This window comes from Chiloscyllium plagiosum, chromosome 32 (assembly GCF_004010195.1).
Source record: "Chiloscyllium plagiosum isolate BGI_BamShark_2017 chromosome 32, ASM401019v2, whole genome shotgun sequence".
Taxonomy (NCBI): Eukaryota; Metazoa; Chordata; class Chondrichthyes; order Orectolobiformes; family Hemiscylliidae; genus Chiloscyllium; species Chiloscyllium plagiosum.
The window spans coordinates 3,464,887-3,478,759 of record NC_057741.1 but is presented as its reverse complement, the minus strand read 5'-3'; the positions used below and the strand labels follow the sequence as shown (position 1 = coordinate 3,478,759).

At 42.3% G+C, this 13,873-nt stretch overlaps 1 protein-coding gene across 2 annotated transcripts in view; it reads left to right on the top strand.

Moving 5' to 3' along the window:
- LOC122539321 (annexin A5-like) overlaps window positions 1-13,873 on the top strand; it is a 64,549-nt gene that overhangs the window by 34,881 nt on the left and 15,795 nt on the right. For both annotated transcript variants that reach the window (XM_043674025.1, XM_043674026.1), the window contains exons 6-7: window positions 6,886-6,976; window positions 13,230-13,309. In XM_043674025.1, the coding sequence (XP_043529960.1) occupies window positions 6,886-6,976; window positions 13,230-13,309 (171 nt within the window). The remainder of the gene's footprint in view (window positions 1-6,885; window positions 6,977-13,229; window positions 13,310-13,873) is intronic.

The window sequence follows — 13,873 nt, the reverse complement described above, 5'->3', positions numbered from 1 at the left end:
TAGGATAAATAGACAAAGTCTTTTCCCTGGGGTCAGAGATTCCAGAACTAGAGGGCATAGGTTTAGGGTGAGAGGGGGAAGATATAAAGGAGACCCAAGGGGCCACTTTTTCACGCAGAGGGGTGGTACGTGTATGGAATGAGCTGCCAGAGGATGTGGTAGAGACTGGTACAATTGCAACATTTAAGAGGCATTTGGATGGGTATATGAATAGGAATGGTTTGGAGGGATATGGGCCAGGTGCTGGTAGGTGGGACTAGATTGGGTTGGGATATCTGGTCGGCATGGACAGGTTGGACTGAAGGGTCTGTTTCCATGTTGTACATCTCTATGACTCTATGCTTTGCCGTTGGTGTCGTAGCAATAGTTAAAGTACCTCTTAAAGGCTTATGTGCAAATAAATGTTTTTTCTGTAGATTAAGTGGAAAAATATCGCATTAGATTCTTAATACCCCTGTTGGACATGTACAAATTTCCATTTATCTTCTAGTCATCAAGCTCTTGTCTTAAAAATGGATTCAATGTTTTAACGACTATGAAAAGAATTCCCGTTATTGCTTTCATTTAGAATTCACATCTGTGCAGTTTATGTGGCAGGAAGGAAGTAACTGAGCCCAGAATACTTGAAATGAATCACCAGAGTCATAACTGTTAACCACTCCCTGCTCATTCTGTTCAGTAGGAGTTGGAATTATGGTACAACGTGTTTTCTAAAAAAAAGTTTAAAAACTGATTTTACAAGAACAACATGCATATTAACCAGCGATTTTATCGTCTGCAGACATTACAATATGCATCACAGGAGTGCTGTCAAATAAAAACTGAAACAAAGCCAGTGAAGCCCCAGAATGGCTGACCATGAGCTTGGTCAAAGGGATTTTCAGGAACAACTTGCAGGGGGAGAGAGAGTGGGGGATTTGAAGAATTTTAGAACCAGAGATGGAGAGGGTCAGGGCCAGTATGGAGGGGTTAGAGGAATTTGAAAATGAAGATGGGAATATTCAGCTCTAGTGATGATGGGCTGTGCACAGTGGTGCTCAGTGTGTAAGACTCTATACAAAAGAGGATATGGATAGCTGACTTTGGGACGAACTGAAGTGATCAGAGGTTCATCGGGAAAGGATCGGAATTATTGATTCTGGACGTTAACAAAATCCTCATTTGGTCTTTTAGAAATTGCATTGAGTTAATGTTGATGTTTTGGGGAGTAATCTAAATCAAGATTAAGGTTAGCCTCATACGATGGCTGTTTGAATGCCTTGTTTATTGTAAACACTAAAAAAATTTGTTCCTTGAATACACATTGAATTGTTGCTATTAGATCAATAGAATTAGTGGGTCAGAATCCCTCGGCATTTAGTAAGGTCCTAGGGAGTGTTGCTGAACAAAGAGACCTTGGAGTGCAGGTTTATAGCTCCTTGAAAGTGGAGTCGCAGGTAGATAGGATAGTGAAGAAGGCGTTTGGTATGCTTTCCTTTATTGGTCAGAGTATTGAGTACAGGAGTTGGGAGGTCATGTTGCGGCTGTACAGGACTTTGGTTAGGCCACTGTTGGAATATTGCATGCAATTCTGGTCTCCTTCCTATTGCAAAGATGTTGTGAAACTTGAAAGGGTTCAGAAAAGATTTACAAGGATATTGCCAGGGTTGGAGGATTTGAGCTATAGGGAGAGGCTGAACAGGCTGGGGCTGTTTTCCCTGGAGCGTCGGAGGCTGAGGGGTGACCTTATAGAGGTTTATAAAATCATGAGGGCGTAGATAGGATAAATAGACAAAGTCTTTTCCCTGGGATCGAGGAGTCCAGAACTAGGTTTAGGGTGAGAGGGGAAAGATATAAAAGAGACCTAAGGGGCAACATTTTCACGCAGAGGGTGGTGCGTGTGTGGAATGAGCTGCCAGAGGAAGTGGTGGAGGCTGGTACAATTGCAACATTCTAAAGGCATCTGAATGGGTATATGAATAGGAAGGGTTTGGAGGGATATGGGCCGGGTGCTGGCAGGTGGGACTAGATTGGGTTGGGATATCTGGTTGGCATGGATGGGTTGGACCGAAGAGTCTGTTTCCACGCTGTGCATCTCTGTGACTCTCTGTGTATATCTGAGTAGGCATAGGCTTCATTTAATGTATCATCCACAAGATGGCAGTCAGACTTGTAATCATTGGGTGGGAAACTGGCTTAGTGGTACAGCCCTGGCAGTAGGAGGCCCAGTTACTACTAACATTTCAGTCTCAAAAATAGTATCAGCCAACCTTTCTGCCAAGGTGTCTGGTGAAGTGGTGAAAAATCAGAGATGGACAATATTAAATTTGAGCTGATAGGTGTACATTCATGCCACTTGAGACGCACTGCAACAATTCTCCCAGGCTCCTTACACAGTATTCTTGAAACCTGTGACCTCTACCATATTGAAGGACAAGGGAGGCAGACACATAGAAACATCACCATGAACAAGCTCCCTGTCATGCCCCTCACATCCTGACATGGAAACATATCACCATCCCTTCACTGTTGCTGTCAATATCTTGGAATTCCCTACCTAACAACATTGTGGGTATAACTACAGCACATGGACTGCAGCAATTCTAGAAGGCCGCTCATTACCAGTACCTTGAGGGCAATTAGGGATAGCTGGCACAGACACAGTGGGCCAAATGACCTCATTCTGTCCTGTAACAATCTGTGATTTTTGTGATGGTAACATGGACTCTCTACTCTCTCTCGCATTTCCCTGCTGTGTTGTGTCAGTGAGCAATACAGAATTTCTGGACAGAGAGCTCTACTTCAAAGTTTTCACTTGCCATCCATATGCTATCTCTAGCGAAGGTGACTGGATAGCCCAGGAGACATTGGAGCAGAATACCACAATGTTGCTTGAATCCTTCCAGAATTCTTCATTTTAATTTCAGATTTCCAGCTCCTATTGCTTTTGTTTAGATGGAATGTGCTGCACTGACTGAGTAAAATCTCTCACTTCCCAGTGTAAGGATCATTGTAAACTTGAAGTTTGTTGTGCTCAGCTTTCCAGAGCAAATGATGCTCCTGGCTGGAGTGAAGCAGTGGGAGAGCTGCTCTCGAGATGTGCAATTAATTTTCTCAATTGCAATTCGGCTTTTGTTGAATAGGAGATAAACATAAAGAACTGCAGATACTAGAAATCGGAAACAAAGAGTGATAGAGAAACAACAAACTCTGATGGGTCACTGGACTCAACATTCACTCTGTTTTCTGTCTGCAATTGCTATCAGACTTGCTGTATATATCCAGCATGCTCTCTCTCTGTTAGAGGTTGAACAGAGTTGCTAGTACTTTTAATGTCTGAACTTCACTTTTTATAGTGACTTTTGTGACCACGGGACCTCAAGGTGTTTTACTGTCCGTGACATTTTTGAAGTTGTTGTAGTAAACACAGCAGACATTGTGTGCACTGCAAGGTCCTGCAAGCATAAAGAAATGAATGTCAAGATGATGTTTTTTTAGTGATGCTGGGTGTGAGATCATTGTTGGCCAACCCACCAAGAAAACTCTTTATTCTTCAAATTGATCTTTTACATCAGATGGGCAGATGGATTCCACGGCCAGTGGTGGCACTAACGGTAATGTGTTCAAGTATTCTGAGGACAGTGTTCAAATCCCACAATGGCATTTCAAACCAATTAATCAATCCAACTAATGAAAAGTTAGCCTTAGTAATGGGGCTATGAAACTATCATTTTTCGCCATTTAGAAATCCAGCTGGTTCATTACCCCCTTTTAAGGGCGGAAATCAGTTGTCCTCCAAAACTCCAGACCCACAGCAATATGGTTAAAACTATAATACACAGGAACAGAATTTGGCCATTCAATCCATCAAGTCTGTTCCACTAGTCATCATTTGGAAATGTTTCTCAACCCCATTCTCCTGCCTTCTCCCAGTAGCCCTTGATTCCCTTAATAATCTAGAACCTATCTATCTCTGTCTTAAATACTCTCAACGACTTGGCCGACCCAGGTCTCTGCAGCAATGAGTTCCACAGATTAACCACCCTCTGGCTGAAGAAATTCCTCCTCATCTCCATTTCAAAAGGTTGTCCCTTCACTCTGAGGCTATGCCCTCAGTTTCTAGTCTCTCCTACTGGTGGAAAACATCTTCTCCATGTCACCGTATTCAGGCCTGTACATTTCAGTGAGTCACCCTCATCCTTTTAAACTTCATCGAGTATAGGCCCAGAGTCCTCACCCATTCCTCATGTGACAGGCCTTTCATCCCCAGGATCATTCTCGTAAACCTCCTCTGGACCCCCTTCTCTGCCAGCACATCGTTCCTTAGAAACGGGGTCCAGAGTCCAAAACTGTTCTCAATATTTTATTTGCAGTTTGGCCAGTGCCTTATACTTCTTCAGTCGTACATCCTGTTCTTCTACACTAGCTCTCTTGAAATGAATGCTAACATTGGAGTTGCCTTCCAACTGCTAACTGAGCCTACATGTTAACCTTAAGAGAGTCCTGAAATCAGTCTCTTTGTGCTTCAGATTTCTGAAGCCTTTTCCCATTTCGAAAGTCCATCTGCAGTCTCCCCACCTCCTCAATATTACCTGCCCCCCCCCCGTCTTTGTGTCATTTCCAAATGTAGCAGCAATGTCCTAGTTCCTTCATCCAGAGCATTTAACGTGAATAGTAGTGGTTCCAACTCCACTAGACACCATCCTGAAAAGATCCCTTTTCCTCTACTATTCACATCAGTACCTTGTTCCTAACACCATGGACTGTTAATTATTTAGCAGCCTTCTGTGTGGCACCTTGTCAAAGGCCTTCTGGAAATGCAAATACATCACGTCCACTGGCTCTCCTTTGCCTGATGTACTCATTTCTTTGAGGAGGTATTTGAACAGATTTGTCAGACGTGACTTCCTCTTGACAAAACTGTACTGACTCAGCCCTATTTTACCATGCAGTTCCAAGTCCTCTGCAATCTCATCCTTAATGGACTGTTAAATCTTACCAATGACCAAGGTCATGTCAGGTCTTCTGCCTTCCTCCCTCTTTAAACAGGGGTATTACATTAGCCATTTTCCAGTGCTGTGGGACCCTCCCTGACTCCAGTGATTCCTGAACCAATACCCCTTCTGCCTCCTGAGCTGCCTTCTTTTGAACTCTGGTGTGTAGTCCAGGTGATTTCAGACCTTTCAGCTTCTCCACTCCTCCTTAGTGATAGTCATTTTCCTCACCTCTGCCTCCTGACTCTCTTGAAGTTACAAACTGTTAAATGCCATCTGTTCTGTTAGGGATGGACATCAAATATCATCTTAATTTCCTTCAGAATCTTGTGCATTCTAATAAGAATGCCCCACTTCTAAACACTAGATAAAAACCCCAATGTACTCAGCCTGTCTGCTTAAAGTAAACCTTTTCATCCCAGGAGCCTCACACAAGTGACTGTTCTCTGTATTGCCTGATTTACATTGATTTAATGGAGTAAGTGTGACATGGACTAGATAAAAAAAATTACTGTTCCCAGTTAGAGAGGTCTGGACAAAGATGGTATTGGTTTAAAGTAAGCAGTGACCTGGGATAGAGAGCTGAGTAAATCATTTTTATGTGGAGGGTTGAGACTGGGAGAAAGCTTACTGATGTTATTGATTTGCAGCATTGCCATTGCTATCATTTAAACAAAGATATTTAAAGAAAGGGGAAATGTGGGAGCCTCACAGTGGGTTAGGCCTCATATTCTTATGGAGGATAAACGTCAATATGGATGAATTGAGCTGGAAGTTCTGTTTCTCTTTGGTAATTTCTGTGTATCTTTTGTTTTAACTGTTGTATGGACCATTTATGTTTTGTGCCAAATATTCTGTCACACTAAAACCCTGTATGCTATGTCTAACTGGTTCCACTGAGTTGAGGAAACATTTAATTTAAATTGCTCAGTGAGGAGGAAAGTTGGTAGAAATGTCTTTCTGTGGAGGAGGGTATACTTTGCCTCAGGGACTGTTTCAAGCAGAGAACATTACACCTTTTTAGGGAAAATTCAATATGTGATGCAGATGATGAGCTGGGGTAAGTTGGAGTGATTAGATTTGGATTGCTGCAGAAAAAAACAATCGATGTGATGAACCAAATTACTTATTTCTGTACAATAAACCTTTACAGTTCTGGAGGCCACAAATTTGAAGCTGCAGTAAAGAAAGCTCTGAGTATGTAGAATGAGATTTCTGAAGACTGTGTTTAGTTTTGTGTGTAAGTTAAGCGCATTAAAAGGCCTGTACTGTCTAAATATATTTCTTACATTACAACCATGAGTCCCACTTCAAAGATAACTGAGATTGATTTCAAAAGACATTATATCAATCCAATCCTTTTTCATTCTGGTATAAAGTTGGAAGTAAAGCTCTTCGACCTTTTTATTGCTTTGATCAAATTTCTAATCTTTTAATAGCACCGTGAATCCACTGAAATATCTGAATTAAAATGAGAATGACAATCCCTTGACTTGAGCTGTGCTGTATCCTTAACCATAACTTGTTTTGAATTTAAAATATAGTCTTCTAACACAGATCTCTTTCAGACTGAAAATTTCTCGGAATTCACAACTGTCAGATTTTTTTTTCACAGTTTCAGAAACAGAGTGAGTTTTCTGAGAAATGTGCAATTAAAAATGCATTTTATTTTATAAATCTGCTGTTCACCAGCTTTGAGCTGATCTGATGTGGAAGTGTCAGCTTGATAGAGAAAGCACCCAAGTAGCTTTAAAATATCATTTGTTGCTGAACAGGTTTTTCTTCAATGTGTCTGGAATAAAATTGCTCAGACAGTCTGGAGCTCCCATGGAAGTCACTAGACACTATGGCGGCGTAGCTCTGCCAACTTATGGTTGATCCAACTTGTTGGTTTTTGTTGTATCTTCTGCAGGGTGCAGGAACTGATGAAAAGTGTTTGATCGAAATTCTTGCCTCAAGAACCAACCAGGAACTTAGAGCAATCATCAAAGCATATAAGGAAGGTAATGATTGTAGTCCATTTTGTACCTAATTTACTGTTTAACAACGATGATTGGTAAAGCAGGTGTGGAAGCATTTGATTGGCCGACACGTTCGTTCTGGGGTTAATGATTTATAATTCTAGGATCATGTTAGCCAAGTTGCAAGCTCTTTTTAAAATTCTGATTGCTTCTGTTTGCACGATCCAGACTAGAGAAACATTTATGTAAGAATAGGAATGGGCCTGCCCCTTCCATTCAACAAAATAATGCTTAATTTTGCCCCTGACCTCGATTCCTCTTTACTGTCAGCTCATTATAGCCCTCAATTCTGATACTCCAAAAATCTATCTCCTCTTTACTCCTCAGTAATCTATCTCCACAACATTTTAGGCCATTCACTTCAGTCTGGGTGAATAAGTTCATTTGAGTCTCCATTTTAAGAGTGCCCCCTGAACTCTGTAACTCTGTCCCATAGGTTGTGATACACCATTACTGGAAACATCTTGATGTCTAACCTGTCAAGCCCCATTGGAATCTTTAAATAAAAACAGGAATTGCTGGAGAAACTCAGCAGGCCTGGCAGCATCTGTGGAGAGAGGAAACACAGTTAATATTTTGAGTCCGACCGTGATTTCCCCTCAGAATATTGTATTCTTCAAAAAGACCACCCCTCATTCATTGGCCAGGTGAATCTTTTTTGAACTGCTTCCAGCATGTCCCTTCTCAAATACAGGGGCCAACGCTGCTCACAGTAGTCCCAGTGTGGCCTTCCCAACAACACCCTGTACAGTTGTAACAAGACTTCCCTATTTTCAAACTCCCAGCATCCAAGCAATAAAAACAGAGATTCCATTTGTCACCTTTATTACCTGTTAGGAACATGATGCTAATAGTTTGTGTTTTGTGCACATAACCACTCAGACCCCTCTGTGTTACAGTCTTTTGGCGTGTCTCTCCATTGAAATAATTATCTGCTTTTTGATTCATCCTACCACAGTGCTTTGCTTTTTAATCCATTTGTGAGATGTGGGCATCACTAGTTGGCCAGTGTTTATTGCCCATTGAGATCTGAGTTTGCATTATTTTTATAACTTGTATCTTGTTTCTTTTTTTTTAAAAAAAAAGGTCAGAAAGCTTCATGTAAAGTTTTGTTAGAAATTGCATGCAGTGATGAATCAGTCAAATCTAATTGTAGTAACATCATTTTGAGTTCCTTTCTATAAATTCAGTTTATTTCACTAAAATAAAAAGGGAACTCTTTTTGGGGGTGGGGGCTCAGTTAGTCTGCATCATCCAGTTGGAAAATGTAATCATCTTGGTAATGGGTAAATTACATGCTCAAAAGTCATGTGATTCAGCACCACAGTCTTGTGATCATGTCTTGTGATCAGATCTCCAGGAGCAAGTCAGACCACAGGCTGCAATAACAATGGCATCACCAACACACTTCCTGGTCCTGCGGTATCAGCAACACAATGGAATTTAATGCCCTCGTCTGTGACTGGTTTGGAAATTGGGGCATTTAATTGAGTGGGAGGTGCTGCTGTTTTCCTGCCTCTGACCCAATTAAGTCTGAAGTTTTAGGGCACATGCTGCTTCCCTCCCAATGCTAGGTTCTTTTTCTTGAAATTCTTGCACACTTGATACAACTGCAACTTCTGTGAAGAAGCAAGTTTTATTAAGCAAGTACAAGCTGTGGAGGAACCCCTAATACTCTTTGCAATGCTTGTGGAGCTGTGTCAAAGATCTCTCTGAACAAAGGAACAGGCCTTCCTTTATACAAAACTTTTACATCACAGTCAGTGATGCCCACACAACAACCCACAGTCACCCCCCCCCCCACCACCGACAGTCACATGCCACTCAAGACACAATGCAGTGATTACATTGTTTCCAGAAACAGTGTAATGTAAATCATCCCTTAATGGTTAAATCTGTTGTGAATATTTTATTTAACTGCAGTAAGTAATTAGAATTTAAATTGCAATATTCTTCTTGATTTCTGATTAGGGGACGATAATGTAATTCCTTTACTCTGAATAGCTAGGAAATGGCCATGCAAATGGCTGAATAGCAATGGATGGGAATGTAAATTCCTTACATTCTACTTGTAAGACAGAGACCACGACCTCAGGCCATCCAATTTCCTGCAGGTCAGCAGAACAAATTAACCCTCTAATATCTCACCCAGTCTCCCATGGAGGACCTTAAATGGGCAGTTAATGTGGGTGAGGCAATCTGAAAAGCATGGTGGCAGCGCTGAGCCACAGATCTTCCAATTGGCCAGCAGCTCTTCCCGGACAGATACACGTCTTTTGTTGTTGTCACGGCCGTCCTTTTTGTCCAATTAGTTGCTTAATCCAGAGGAAAATGTGGTTGGGGTGATCCCTGAAACTGCTGTTGCAGGTTCACCCCGGGTTTCTGATTATCACTGGGATCTCCCACTTGGTGTGTAAAATACAATCCAACATTTCAAGTCTGTGATCTTCCATTAGAACCAGCTAGGAACAGCCTGGTAAAATGATTATTTTGGTGATTCCTTGTAATGTCTGTGGCAAAAGCCAAAATGTGGTTTGTGCTTTGAGGATTAAGGATTATTATTCAGATCTCAACTTTTTTTTTGGTGTAAGCATCAAGGGCTATTAACTCAATTGATGAAGGTAGAGCAATGGACGTGATCTATATGGACTTCAGTAAGGCATTTGACAAGGTTCCTCATGGTAGACTGGTTTGGAAGGTTAGATCACGTGGAATATAGGGAGAACTAGCCATTTGGATACAGAACTGGCTCAAAGATTGAGGGTGGTGATGGAGGGTTGTTTATTGGATTGGAGGCCTGTGCTATTGCTTTCTCTCATTTATATAAGTGATTTAGATGTGAATATAGGAGGTATGGTTAATAAGTTTGTAGATGAGACCAAATTTGGGGGTGTAATGGACAGCCAAGAAGATTATCTCCGAGTACAACAGGACCTTGATCAGATAGGGCAAGGAGTGATAGATGGAGTTTAATTTAGATAAATGTGAGGTGCTGCATTTTGGTAAGGCAAATCAGGCCAGGACTTATACACTTATTGGTGGAGTCCTGGGAGTTTGCCAAATAAAGAGACCTTAGGGTGCATGTTCATAGTTCCTTGACGGTAGAGTCACATGTAGACAGGGTAGTGAAGAAGGCATTTTGTACACTTGCCTCTATTGGTCAGTGCATTGATATAGGAGGTCATGTTGCGGCTGTACAGGAAGTTATTTAGACCACTTTAGTAATACTGCATGCAGTTCTAGTCCCCTGCTTTCAAAAGGATGTTGTGAAACTTGAAAGTTTTCAGAAAAGATTTACAAGGATGTTGCCAGGGTTGAAGGGCTTGAGCTGTCGGGAGAGGCTGAACAGGCTGGGGCTGTTTTCCCTAGAGGCTAAAGGGGGCCTTTATAGAGGTTTATAAAATCATGAGGGCCATGGATAGGGTGAATAGCTAAGATCTTTTCCCCAGAGTAGGGGAGTCCAAAACTAGAGGGTCATAGGTTTAAGGTGAGAGGGAAAGACTTAAAAAGGACCTAAGGAGCACCTTTTTCACAAAGAGGGTGGTGCATGTGTCGAACAAGCTGCCAGGTGGTGATGCAGGCTGCTAGAATGCCAGCATTTAAAAGGCATCGGATGGGTATAAGAATAGAAAGGGTTTAGAGAGAGTTGGGCCAAATGCTAGCAAATGGGACTAGATTAATTTAGGATATTGGTTAGCATGGACGAGTTGGTCTGTTTCCATACTGTACAGATCTATGACTCTAAAACTTCCATAGCTGGTTTTAAAATGTGCCCCAAATTTGTATTTTTTTTCACTCAATCTTGGAATGTGGGCATCATTGCCCACCTCTGTTTTCGGTTGAGGAGGTAGTGGAGACCTGCCTACTTGAACCCCTGCATTCTCTGCGGTGTAGGTGTTCCCACGCTGTAGGGTTGGAATTTCAAAGGTTTTGAACCAGTAAAGGTAAAAGAAAGAAGGATATAATTCCGGCTTGGGATGTGATGTGTCTTGAAGTGATGGTATTGTCATGTGTGTATTGCCCTTGTCCTTCACAGCAGCAGAGGCCAGAAATTTAGAAGGTGCCGATGTTGAAAGAGCTCTGGTGCGTTACTGTATTTCATCTTGTAGACGGTACACAATGCACCATGGTACGATGGTATTGAAGGCCATGATCGGTGAGGTAGCTATGTGTTGACCTCGAGCCATAGAGGTTTACAGCATAGAAACAGGTCTTTTGAGCCAATGTGTCCATGCCTCCCAATTTCCACAGTAAATGTAGTCCCATTTGCCTGCATTTGGTCCATATCCACATCTATCCCATCCATGTACTTGTCCAAATGTTTCTGAAATGATGCAGTTGTAGTTCCCTCCACTGTTTACCAAGGGCAATCTGTTCCAGACACTGACCAGCCTCTATGTCCCTCTGGACCCTTTTGTGTCTCTCCTCTCTCACCTTAAACCTATGCCCTATAGTCTTAGACTCCCTTACCATGGGGAAAAGCAGTTGGCTATTTACCTTCTCTATTTTTGCAAGGTTTGTGAAGGTTTGTAGCTCAGCTTGAGGCTTAGGGTGTAGGTTTGCTCGCTGAGCTGTAGGTTTGATATCCAGATGTTTCTTTACCTGGCTAGGTAAGATCATCAGTGGCAACCTCCAAGTGAAGCGAAGCTGTTGTCTCCTGCTTTCTATTTATATGTTTGTCCTGGATGGGGTTCCTGGGGTTTGTGGTGATGTCATTTCCTGTTCATTTTCTGAGGGTATCTAGATCTGTGTGTATGTGTTTATGGCGTTGTGGTTGGAGTGCCAGGCCTCTAGGAATTCTCTGGCATGTCTTTGCTTAGCCTGTCCCAGGATAGATGTGTTGTCCCAGTCGAATGCAAGGACTGCCACAAACACTACGTAGGACAAACAGGAAGAAAGTCAGCCACCAGGGGATACACGAACACCAGCTCGCCACAAAAAGACACGACCCTCTCTCCCTCGTAGCCCTACACACGGAGGAAAGAAACCACCATTCTGACTGGGACAACACATCTATCCTGGGACAGGCTAAGCAAAGATATGCCAGAGAATTCCTAGGGGCCTGGCACTCCAACCACAACGCCATAAACACATACACACAGATCTAGATACCATCTATCAACCCCTCAGAAAACGAACAGGAAATGACATCACCACAAACTCCAGGAACCCCATCCAGGAGAAAGACATAAATAGAAAGCAGGAGACAACAGCTTCGCTTCACTTGGAGGTCGCCACTGATGATGTTACCTAGCCAGGTAATGAAACATCTGCATATCAAACCTTCAGCTCAGCGAGCAGACCTACACCCCTTACCTTCTCTATGCCTGTCATGATTTTACAGACTCCTATAAGATCAGAGTTTGCACATTCTCCCCATGCTTTTCGTGGGTTTCCTCCGGGAGCTCTGGTTTCCTCCCACAATCCAAAAGATGTGTAAGTCAGGTGAATTGGCACTGTTAAATTGCCCACAGTGTTCAGTGATTGTGTAGATTAGGTGCATTAGTCAGGGGTAAATGTAGAGTAATAGGTTCGGGAATGGGCCTGGGTGGGTTACTCTTCGGAGGGTCGGTGTGGACTTGTTGGGCTGAAGGGCCTGTTTCCACACTGTAGGGATTCTATTCTATTCTATTATATTGCTCACTGTCCAGGGGAAGAGGGTCCCAGCATATGCAGCCTCGCCTTATAACTCGAACTTTCCAGTCCAAAGCATTCGAGTAAATCTTCTTTGTATTCTTTCTAGTTTAATAGTATCCTGTCTATAGTATGGTGACCAGAACACTCACTCCAAATGTGCCCTTACCAATGTCTTGTAGTTGACTATGTTCTTTGGTTTTAGAACTGCTCGCATCTCGTAAATGGAGGGAATGCTATCAGACTGAGTTATGCCTTGTCGGCTTTGGGAAATTGGATGATGTATCACTGCAGCATTCCCAGTATCCGAAGTGTTCTGGTGACCATAGTATTTGTGATTATTCCAGTTATGTTTATGACTGTGACTGTGGTGTAGTGACTTTGCTGATGGACGATGACCTTAAGTCAAAAGGAAGAGTTTCTCTTTCACCAGAAATGGTCATTGAATGGCAAGTAACATTTGTACCATACATCAGCCTAAGTCAGAGTGTTGCCCAGGTCTGACTGTGTGCGGGCACAGGCAGCTTTATTATCTGAGGAATTGTAAATAGAACTGAACACTGCAATTATCAGCTGACAAACTCATTTATAACTCTTTCAGAATATGGCAAAGATTTGGAAGAAAGTATTGTTAGTGACACTTCTGGTCATTTCCAAAGGATTTTGGTGATTCTTCTCCAGGTAAAACTAATTTCTTAATTAAAGTGCAAACCACCAAAATTATTGCAAATGTTTTGAGGAATATTTATGTAAGTAGCTTCCCCATTGTTTTAATCTGTGAAGCAACTTGCATTTAATAATACTCTAAATGCAGTAAAATAACTTAACATTTCATAGAAGCGCCACCAAACAATAGCAACTGGAGATATTAAGGTGGGTTCGAAGTTTGTGCGAAGATTTGTAGCTCGGGTGCTCGTTGTTGTGGTTCTGTTCGCCGAGCTGGAAGTTTTTGTTGCAAACATTTCGTCCCCTGGCTAGGCGACATCATCAGTGCTTGGGAGCCTCCTGCGAAGCACTTCTTTGATGTTTCCTCCGGTGTTTATAGTGGTCTGTCCCTCCCGCTTCCGGTTGTCAGTTTCAGCTGTCCGCTGTAGTGGTTGGTATATTGGGTCCAGAGGGAGTTTGACCCCACCCCACAGCTCACCAATAGGATAAATAACACACTAAGGAATCTACAAAAAAACGGACAGATAACCAGAGCTGACCTACAAAGAATGAAACCGGAAAGCAACAACACCCCCAGAT